The sequence below is a fragment of the Sapajus apella genome, unplaced genomic scaffold (assembly GCF_009761245.1).
Source record: "Sapajus apella isolate SASKATOON/1434 unplaced genomic scaffold, GSC_monkey_1.0 scaffold6, whole genome shotgun sequence".
In the NCBI taxonomy this organism is placed as follows: domain Eukaryota; kingdom Metazoa; phylum Chordata; class Mammalia; order Primates; family Cebidae; genus Sapajus; species Sapajus apella.
Window position 1 is genome coordinate 77,249,613 of NW_022436946.1, and position 11,416 is coordinate 77,261,028.

Here is an 11,416-nt window from a genome sequence, read left to right on the forward strand (position 1 = left end):
CCTCGCCACCCCGGCAGAAATGTGAAGAGGGAAAGCCCCCAGCGCCGCCGCCCGCCCTCGAAGGCGTCCCGGACAGCGTCCTGGCGACCCGCGGCTGGAGCCCCTGTCCCCGCAGCACAGCGGGACTGGAGCGGCAAGGTGCACCGGGTGCCGCTTCCCGGCTCCCACTCTTCGGAAAGAGCGCGGTGGGGATCAGCGCCTTCCCAGCACTCGGCACAACTCCGGGACCAGCGGCGCGCGGCTGGACCGAGTCCCGCTTCCCGCCAGCTCACCCGGAGTGGGGTGCAGCCCCTGTCCGCACGCCTGCACCCCTTGTTGCTCTAGCTTGCCAGAACCTGCGGCTCCTCCACGCCCAGGTAGTGAGCCCGGCGGCTACAGGTCTCTGCAGCGCCCTCGGCCCCGTGGACAGCGCACGCGGCACCATTCCCTAAGTGCCGGCGCCGCAGCCGTCCAAGCTGCGCACTGGGGTCCCTCGGCTCGCCCCGCTCTGGGGTGTCGGAGAGGCCGGGGAGCGTTCACCATGAAGTCCGTGCTGTTCACCCGCTTCTTCATTCTCCTGCCCTGGATCCTAATTGTCATCATCATGCTGGACGTGGACACGCGCAGGCCTGCGACCCCGATCACCCCGCGCCCCTACTTCTCTCCCTACGCGGTGGGCCGCGGGGGCGCCCGACTGCCGCTCCGTAGGGGCGGGCCGGCGCACGGGACCGAAAAGCGCAACCAATCTCGGCCACAGCCGCAGCCCGAGCCGCAGCTGCCCACCATCTATGCCATCACGCCCACCTACAGCCGCCCGGTGCAGAAAGCGGAGCTGACCCGCCTGGCCAACACGTTCCGCCAGGTGGCGCAGCTGCACTGGATCCTGGTGGAGGACGCGGCGGCGCGCAGCGAGCTGGTGAGCCGCTTCCTGGCGCGGGCCGGGCTGCCCAGCACGCACCTGCACGTGCCCACGCCGCGGCGCTACAAGCGGCCCGGGCTGCCGCGCGCCACCGAGCAGCGTAACGCGGGCCTTGCCTGGCTGCGCCAAAGGCACCAGCACCAGCGCGCGCAGCCGGGCGTGCTCTTCTTCGCCGACGACGACAACACCTACAGTCTGGAGCTCTTCCAGGAGGTAGAGGCTGGCCCGCCCCGCTTGGGCGCCAGGGCGGGGGGGGGCCCCCGGGGCCGGCCAGGCTGCAGCCACACACCCCTTGCGCTCGGGCTGCACTTTGGAGTTCTCAGTTCTCTGTGCGCGCATTCGGGGCACCGAGTTGTGCTGCTCCTTTGCTGGTAGTCTGCAGCCTCCGCTGGCCGTGGAGGAGGAGGGCGTGTGTGAGAGAGGATCACTGTGGCTCAAGGGGCGAGAGTCTGTTCTGGAGCTTTTCTGTGTGGAGAGTGGGTCACGAGAATAGCACAGGTGTGAGGCGCGGGAATGATTTCCAGGGGCCGGGCTCCTGCCGACCTGAGGATGGAGCCTAGGAGAGAGGAGATCATGGAGGGACCTGCACCTTAGTGCGGCGGGGGAAGTGGGGGACGGTAGGCTTGGTGTACTCGAGGCTTTTCAGCCCCTACAGGTGTGATTCTCAGTCTAGGACCATATAGGAAGGAAGTTGGAGATAGCCTAGAGAGAAATTTCTCTATTGCAGCCCGCTGGCACGGAAACAGTTGCTAGAAGAAACACTGACTTCTGTGCAGGTCTTTCCTTTCTCTCTTCCCCACACCTCACAAAAGTCTTCTGACCCTCGAGATTACCTTTGTTTTTTCCCCCAGAAAACCCTTTCTGGTAAATAAACTGGTTGTCCCCTGTGGTTATGTCTAAGGCCTCTTTTTGGCGAGTTAGCCAGGACACATTTGGCGGGGCTTTCCGCGACGTCCTGGTGCTATCTGTGAGGTCCTGAGTGCAGCCGGGCCCCCTACTATTGAGATGGCCTACGCAGTCCCTGGGATGGCCGCGCGCGCGCGCGCACACACACCCCTCCCCCACCCCACCCCCAGCAGGCACAGGGTTAGAACAGGTGTTCTTCCTTGAGGCTGATATCTTGCGGTGTGTGTGTGTGTGCGCGCGCGCAGTCTGCAAATGAGACCGAGTTGCATGAGTTTTGTCAGTTTTCTTCTTCCTAGCAGTTATAGCCAAAGAAAATCTCCCTGATTGATTTGACGCTTTGTGAGACTGTGGCTTTCCTACACCTGAAATTTCTTGACATCCTGCTTCAGAGAGACTCCCCGCAATCCCCCTTCTCTTAAGTAAACTGGACGACGGGAAAATACTATGTGTGAGTTGGACACTGAACTCCTGAAATAATCTGTATGTCTGGTGGTCAGACACCCTAACTGCTCCCCACACTTTCATCCTCATCTCTGGGTTGCTTTCTTAACCCCAGGACAGAGCTCTTCTGGGCCCTTCCAGTTTAATTTTTCTGTGTGGCTTTAAAAAAGTTTTCTTAAAGGTAATTGTCGCCTTCATTTCTATTCACCCTCTCTTTCATGAACAAAAGGCACAGTAATTGTTCATCTTTTCTTCTCCATCCTTTCACTGCAGAGGGCTTTCTTTCCATGTTTCTCCAGGTGAATAAATAAGCCTGGCATTGTATATAGTATGGTCCTTATTTAACCCAAGATTAGAGATACCATCTGATGTTTTTAACTGGGCTTTTAATCCTGCTTTAGTGCTTCCCCCTCAAAAAAAAGTGACTTGCTTATGAAGCAAAGACTATACATTTCAATGCACCATAATGTTTAAACTGCAAGATCTTTTTTTTTTTTCTTCTACAACTTGGAAGTTGCCTGTTCTGTGAAAATATGTGGTCTCGTTGAAGTAAAATAGTGCACATTACTGTTAATGAAACTTGTGGAAGGCTAGATAGTGAAGGAGGAATGATTCAGTTTATTCCGAGCTTCTAGCCTGTTGGTGTGAGGTATTAGATGACTGGAAGAGTTGGCTCATGCAGGCGGTGAAATGATTCAGGACACAGCCTTCCTTTGATGCTTCCCAAGCTGAAAGGATGGCTTGTTGGTGGGAGTTATTAAGCCACAGGAGAAAATTCCAGTAAGTTTTTCATTGGTTCATACGGGGGAAATATAAAATGAGGAGAGGGTAGGGGGAAAAAATGATATTGTCAGAGAGGAAATTATAAAGGAAACATGCAAAACTTTCAAGACACTAAACTTTTGTACAATTGGAGGTAATGCAGTAATCAAAATAACCTATCTTTAAGAGCATATGGAACTATTTTTTAATGGTGAAGTGTCATTTACAAAATATACATTATGTTTGTTGTTTTTGTTGTCATTTTAAGCATGATAGGCATGACATACTTAGAATTTAAGTTTTCTAGCTCCTGGAAGTCACTCCCAGACACTAATTTTATGACTAGTACCTTTCTCTACCACTCCCCCACCAGCAATGTTTTTGGACAGATTAGGCCTCTGTGTGACATATTTGTATGCTGATATATTCAGTTTTCTTTGTTATAACCTTTTTCTTGCATGGCAAGCATTATTGAACTCATTAGGTTAGCGGAATTTATGAATTCTTAGTCTTGTACATTTTCCAGAATTTGGAAACCCTTAGGTTTATTAATGAGACAGCCTACCATATATCCATTCTCAGATTAATGATTCCGTGTAAATTGCAGTTTAGACATTGCTCTCTGGAGAAAAAGTAGGACCAGATAAAACATTGAATATCTATAGCTCCTTGGGGAGAACAAAGATGCTGATCAGAAATGCTATGGGGCTGAGGCATATATCTCAGTCCTTTATGTTGTGCATGCACACCAATTAGTTTTTAAGTAATTCACAGTACTTAAGGATTTCATCTTTTTTTTCAAGTCAGATTTCATCTTTTATTCATGGTGCTTCTAATTTCCATGGTTGATGTTAAAGTGGATAAGATAAAAGGAAGAAAATGAACCAGGTACAAATTAGCTGGCTAAGTACTGGCTGCAAATGAAGGAAAGCAAAGGATGAAAGGTCTCCAAATTAAATTAAAGACGCAACAGGCAATCTGTGTTCAATTATTCCTCCCTGGTAACTGAAATGGTGCTTTGTCGTCTCATACAGCTAACTAATTTTCAGTCTTTCCTTTCAACTGAGCTGCACTGCCAGGAGAGAAATATTTGCATTGAACACTCTTAAGTTAACAGCCAAATCCATTTGCAAATGAAGTTTAGTGTGAATCTTAGCCACAGAAATGGGGCTTTTCATTGGAGAAGGAGGTGGTAGGGGATTTTTCAGTTTTCAAATATCTCAACAGCTACTCCTCTTCTTCCTGTGGCATTGATGGGGTCTTGCACTGTGGATCACAGGTAATCCTGCCTCTCTGCACGTCCTATTGATCCACCTCTCTGGAAAAGCTTATTTGCAAAGGATTTAAGCTGCTTTGATAAAAGCCACAACTACAGATAAATGTGACTTTATTTTTAGTCATGTTTTCAATAACACTACTGGTCAGATTTCTGGTTTTCACCAGAAAACCTTCAAAGGTTTCTTAAATTTAAAACATGTTTTTCAGGTGAAGTTGGTTTCACCTCTGGAAATCAATTGAATTGAAATGTTTAAAAAAAAAAAAAAAGACTTTGCAAGCAAGAAAAAAAATCTTTTAGAAATTTTAAATTTAATGAAATAAGACTGGAAGACAGGCCGGCTCTCAAACACTTAAGGGGTTGTCAAAGGAGTCAGTGATGGAAATTGCATCTAGAAGATGTTTCTGGAAAGTAATGAACTAAGCCCCTTGCTTGAATCTTTTGTTGGATGCTATTAAGCTATTTGTATACTGGGAAGGTAAAGGAGTTTTGAGGTTTAATTCTGTCTTGCTTTTTTTCAGAAGCATTTGTGTGCTTTCCCCCTTTACCTGCTGCTTATTGGAGCCATAATCCAAAGGATACACGAGTTTCCAATGTTTGGCACCTTTCCCCCTAAATAGGAATTCTGTGTATGTTTCCTTTTAGGAAACATGAGATTTACCTTTTACCCTTGGTACATTTACTTTCTGTAGGGCAATTATTTTTAAAGTGAAGGAACCTAGATTTTCTTGGATGAAACATTAAAAAACAATTTTACCTGAAATGTGCCCTTTATATTTTATTTCTCTTTCTCTGAAAGCTATTAAGAGTCATGCCATAGGTCTGATAAAATGTGAGAATTTTATAGAAATGTATATATGAAACTACAGCCAATCTTCTTAGGCTATAAATGTTAGTTTTCTTTACTCTCCCTGGGTGTACAATATCTGAATTGTGGTTCATTTTTGATAGAGTTTTCTTTGGAGACCAGCAGTTTTCATTTGGATGTTGATATTTTAATGGGCCAGAAATAACAATTTGGGCTTAAAGATGCTCTCCCTTCTGCCTCTTCCTATTGTCTCTTTCCATCATTCTTCCTCCTTCAACCTACTTTTCACTGATGATTCTGTCTCGTGAATAGACATGAAAACATGTTCGGATTATTGTTTGGTGCGATGAATGTTGTGTCTTTTAAACATTTAGGCTGTTGCTGCTTCCCTTTTTTCTGTCCACTCCACTTGCCTCTAAATTACAAGCTAGTAAATTTTCTCTTGTGTGAACAATAATGGAATAGTAATTGCTTTTAAGGCATGCTGCAAAAGCAAAATAAAAAAACCAAAGTCAGTGACAGGTGGTATTCAAGTAGTGGTAGGTTTTTTGTTGTCATCATTGTTTTTTGCACAGAATTCAATAATGTACAGATACGTCTATTTAAATGTTTTACACTCTGGAATATTCAGTCTGTAAGGTAACACATTATTACATATTTGTTTTACAATGCTTTTGAAGCATGAAATTTAAGTTTTGCATGGATCTCAAATTCTCCCACCAAAACACAAATAAAATTGTTACAGCAGTACATAGATATATAGGTAGGTAGGTAGGCTTAGAATACATCTCCAAAGCACAGAAATAAAACCAAGATAATTCATTGTTCATGCCTGGCAATTGTTGCATACAATTTTAAATAAATGTTAATACCCTTTATCATGGATATAAGCAAAATGTTGACATAAATTGAGCATTTACTATAGGCAAAGAAATACCCTTAGGGTTTTACATGTATCCTTTAATCCTCATAGCAGCACCCTGAGATAGATAATAGTACTGTCTCTTTTTTTTTTATACTAATGCTAATGCTTAGTTATGAACCCAGTCCTTTGGTAAGTACAGAAGACTTAAACAAATGCAACCTGATTGTGATATAGTTGTTTACCTCTGATCTATATAATCAGTATCCCCATTTTTAACAGAAGCCCTAGGAAGTAACTTGAAAAGGTCATGTGGCTGTTATGCAGTAGAGACAGGATTTTGAACCCAAGTGCCCTGATTCTAGCGCCTGCATTATTGACTGTCCTGAAACTCATGTCATTTAGTACATACAGTTACATAAAAATATGTCATTGTCATAATAATTAAAGCACCCAATTAGCAGGAGTCTTGTGATATTTTTACTATCTTCTGCCATGCTTAAATTCAGGTCTATCTTCTTGGTTATATCATCTCTTAACTTTCTCTTTTAACCTTTGTTACTTTTTTCCTTTTTGTTGTTAATGTTTTAAAGTGACAAAAATTATATATTAATATATTTGTTGTGTAGACTGAGGTTTTGATATAGGTATACATCGTGGAATTACTAAAGCTAATTAATATACTCCTTACCTTACAAATTTGTCATTTTTGTGTGTGTGGTGAAAACATAATATACTCAGCAATTTGCAGGTGTACCATATATTGTTAATAACTGTAGTCACCAATTTGTGGTGCAGTTGATCTTCTAAATTTATTCTTCCTAACTGAAATTTTGTATCCCTTGACCAAGTATTTCCCCAATTCCTGCCCCTACTTTTTTTTCCCCTGATAATATTTGGTCTTATGAAAATTTTATCTCATCTCTTACTATCTCTAATTTATAGACCATTTGTTATTTATTTTTACAAGCTAGATAAAAGCTGCCAGGTTAGTATATAAACTGTAGTCTTTTGTTTTTTAAACTATGTGTTCTTGTGAATAAAAATTGATAACTTCTATAGATGTTAAAATTAAGTTTTAACTCATTTACTATGTATGAATTAGCAATTCTGTCTCCTAGGCCTGTATCCTGTCAGGGTGTCAGGTTAGGTAGAATTGAATGTAAGAATAATTTTCAGGGTAGAATGGGAGAAAATATGGAACTATGTGAAGCAGGCTCAGGGGTTTATTCTTGGGACAGAAGAGAGGAGCTAGGGGCCTGAGCCAATTTGTGCTGAAGCTAATATGGCTGAGGCGGCCCCTTCTGGGAACAGAGATGTGCTTGGAGGAGCTTTGGTTTCCCTTACTAGTGTGTCCCTTATGCTGGCTGCTATAGGGAGCCGCTCACTTGTTGATAGAAGGTTTGTTAATTTTCTTCTCTGATTTCTTCTGAGATTAGGAATTTCCTTGGATTAAAAATAAAACAAATCATTGGTTAAATCTTTTTGCATTGTTAAAAAACAAAAAATTTGGAGGTGGCTTTGCTGAGGAGGACAGCCATGTTCTCCACCAGAAGTCAGATTGGATCTTTCTCCGAAAAACAACTAAAAACTCAGTAGTTTGTTTATTATTATTATTGTTATTATTATTTACATTTTTTTAACTTTTATTTTTGGTTTGGGGGTATATGTGAACGTTTGTTATGTAGGTAAACATGCATCACGAGGGTTTGTTGTACATACTATTTCATCACTCAGGTATTAAGCCCAGTACCCAATAGTTATCTTTTCTGCTCTTCTCCCTCCTCTCACCCTACACCCTCAAGTAGACCCCAGTGTCTGCTGTTCCCTTCTTTGCGTTCATAAGTTCTTATCATTTAGCTCCCAGTTAAAAGTGAGAGCATGTGATATTTGGAGCTCTGTTCCTATCTTAGTTTTCTAAGGATGATACTCTCCAGTTCCATTCATGTACCCACGAAAGACATGATCTCATTTTTTATGGCTGCACAGTATTCCACGGTGCATGTGTACCACATTTTCTTTATCCAATCCATCACTGATGGGCATCTAGTTTTATTCCATGTCTTTGCTATTGTGAATAGTGCTGCAATGAACATTCATGTGCATATGTCTTTATAGCAGAATTATTTCTATTCCTCTGGGCGTATATCCGGATATGGGATTGCTGTGTCGAATGGTAGTTCTTCTTTTAGCTCTTTGAGGAATTCTGATATTGCTTTCCACAGTGGTTAACTAATTTAAACTCCCATAAACAATATATAAGTGTTCCCTTTTCTGTGCAACCATGCCAGCATTTGTTATTTTTTGACTTTTTAGTAATAGCCATTCTGACTGGTGTGAGATGGTATCTCATTGTGGTTTTGATTTGCATGTCTCTAATGATCAGTGATATTGAGCTTTTTCTCATATGCTTGTAGGCCGCATGTATGTCTTCTTTTGAAGAAGTGTCTGTTCATGTCCTTTGCCTCCTTTTTAATGGGATTGTTTTTCTCTTGTAAATTTTTAAAGTTCCTTATTGATGCTGGAAATTAGACCTTTGTCAGATACATGGCTTGCAAAAGTGTTCTCTGATTCTGTAGGCTGTCTGTTTACTCTGATAGATTTATTTATTTATTTTTTGCTGTGTAGAAGACCTTAAGTTTAATTAGATCCCACTTGTCAATTATTGCTTTTGTTGTCTTTCTCATGAAATCTTTGTCTATTCCTATGTTCAGGATGGTATTGCCGATGTTGTCTTCCAGAGTTTCACAGTTTTGGGTTTTACATCTAAGTCTTTAATCCGTCATGAGTTGATTTTTATGTATGGTGTAAGGAAGAAATCCAGCTTCAATATTCTGTATTTGGCTATCCGGCTACCCCAGAGCCATTTATTGAAAAGGGAGTCCTTTGCCCATTGCTTTTTTTTTTTTTTTTTTTGTCAGCTTTGTCAAAGATCAGATTGTCGTAGATGTACAGCCTTATTTCTGGTCTCTCTTGTGTCTCCATTTATACATATGTACAAATGTACTATTTATACATATTTGTACATAGGTACACACATTTACGTCTACATTTATTTCTCAACACTACAGTTTTTTTTCCCTTCTACATCTGTAAATTTTTTCTTGTTTCGTGAAAAACCTGGCTCCCACTGTCCTTAATACACATATTTATTTGATCAACCCTCTTGTATATATCCAATCTCCTGTTTTTGCTGCTTAAAACTGGCCCTACAATGATGATTGCCTCACCTCATTTGGCTCTAAAACCCCACTTGAAGACATTTGCCCCTCCCCTCCCCAGGCACTCTCCTCATTCTGCTTGAGCACCTATGACCTTTTCTGGGTCACTGTCACACACAGCCTCCTCTTCCCCTAAGGATGATGCCATCTTCACGCTACTTGGATTCCAACATACCATGTAGGCTGAAGGGATGACTCCTCCACACTGCCCAGACTCTGACCTTCTAAGCTAGGTGGTTGCCACTCCCTACCCTGGACTCTCGCACCAAGCTAGGGGCTGTTGCTACCCACCCCCATGCTCAGACGCCCTCTTTTTTTTTTTTTTAACATAGTGTTTAAAGTTCTGTCTCCATAGGTGGAAGAGATGGATTGCTTGTTTTTGTCATGTTTGTCAAAGATCGGATGGTTGTAGATACGTTGTGTTGCCTCCGAGGCCTCTGTTCTGTTCCATCGGTCTATATCTCTGTTTCGGTACCAGTATCATGCTGTTTTGATTTGCCTTGCTGTATAGTTTGAAATCAGGTAGTGTGATGCCTCTGGCTTTGTTCTTTTTGCTTAGGATTGTCTTGGCTATGTGGGCTCTCTTTTGGTTCCATATGAAGTTTAAGGTGGTTTTTTCCAGTTCTGTGAAGAAAGTCATTGGTAGCTTGATGGGGATAGCATTGAATCTATAAATCACTTTGGGAAGTATGGCCATTTTCACGATATTGATTCTTCCTAACCATGAGCATGGAATGTTTCTCCATTTGTTTGTGTCCTCTCATTTTCTTGAGCAGTGGTTTGTAATTCTCCTTGAAGAGGTCCTTTACATCCTTTGTTAGTTGTATTCCTAGGTATTTTATTTTTGTAGCAATTGTGAATGGGAGTTTGCTTATGATATGGCTCTCTGTTAGTCTATTATTGGTGTATAGAAATGCTTGTGATTTCTGCACATTGATTTTGTATCCTGAGACTTTGCTAAAGTTACTTATCAGTTTAAGGAGATTTGGGGCTGACATGATAGGGTCTTCTAAATATACAATCATGTCGTCTGCAAATAGAGACAATTTGACTTCCTCTTTTCCTAACTGAATACGTTTTTTTTTTTCTTGCCTAATTGCTCTGGCTAGAACTTCCAATACTATATTGAATAGGAGTGGTGAGAGAGGGCATCCTTGTCTATTGCTGGATTTCAAAGGGAATGCTTCTAGTTTTTGCCCATTCAGTATGATATTGGCTGTAGTTTTGTTGTAAATAGCTTTTATTATTTTGAGTTATGTTCCTTTGAAACCTATCTTTATTGAGAATTTTAGCATAAAGGGCTGTTGAATTTTGTCAAAGGCCTTCTCTGCATCTATTGAGATAATCATGTGGTTTTTGTCTTTGGTTCTGTTTATGTCATGGATTATGATTAATAGACTTGCATATGTTGAACCAGCCTTGCATCCCCAGAATGAAGCCTAGTTGATCGTGATGGATAAGCTTTTTGATGTGCTGTTGCAATTGGTTTGCCAGTATTTTATTGAAGATTTTTGCATCTATGTTCATCGTGGATATTGGCCTGAAGTTTTCTTTTTTTGTTGTTGAGTCTCTGCTGGGTTTTGGTATCAGGATGATGTTGGTCTCATAAAATGATGTGGGAAGGATTCCCTCTTTTCGTGTTGTTTGGAATAGTTTCAGAAGAAATAGTACCAGTACCAGCTCCTCTTTGTACGTCTGGTTGAATTCAGCTGTGAACCCATCTGGACCTGGACTTTTTTCGGTTGGTAGGCTTTTTTTTTTTTTTTTTTTCTGTGAAGAAAGTCAACGGTAGCTTGATAGGGATAGTATTGAATCTATAAATTACTTTGGGCAGGCCTTTAACTTTTTCAATAGACCCTGGATAAGGTGGGTAGTAAATTGATAGGAAAACTATAGATAAGTGTGCATCTAGTTGTAGCAAGGAAGAGGTAATATAGACTTTTGTGGATCCTTTACAGCACCTGATATCACATTAAATTATATGGTACCTGAATATATATTTCAGTTGTTTGTTTCTCCCACTAGAATACCAGGGTAGGAATTTTCTTTTGTTTACTGTTATAGCTGTAGTTTCCAGAGCAGTGCCTAGCATATAAGGAATGCTCATTAAATATTTTTTGAATGAATGAATTATAAGATACTTCAAAGCTGAAGGAATTTATTACAAAGTATAATCCTAGAAAGGAGTCCTGCACAGAGATTGTCAATCAAATCATAGTTTTGAAGTCTGTGTTGTATGTCT

General features: G+C 41.8%; 1 protein-coding gene across 2 annotated transcripts in view; it reads left to right on the forward strand.

Annotated features, from left to right (window-relative positions):
• Nucleotides 1-442: 442 nt before the first annotated feature.
• The window catches only part of B3GAT2 (beta-1,3-glucuronyltransferase 2), an 87,573-nt gene continuing 76,599 nt past the window's right edge, over nucleotides 443-11,416 (forward strand). For both annotated transcript variants that reach the window (XM_032275583.1, XM_032275584.1), the window contains exon 1: nucleotides 443-1,111. In XM_032275583.1, the coding sequence (XP_032131474.1) occupies nucleotides 521-1,111 (591 nt within the window). In that variant the 5' untranslated portion in view covers nucleotides 443-520. The remainder of the gene's footprint in view (nucleotides 1,112-11,416) is intronic.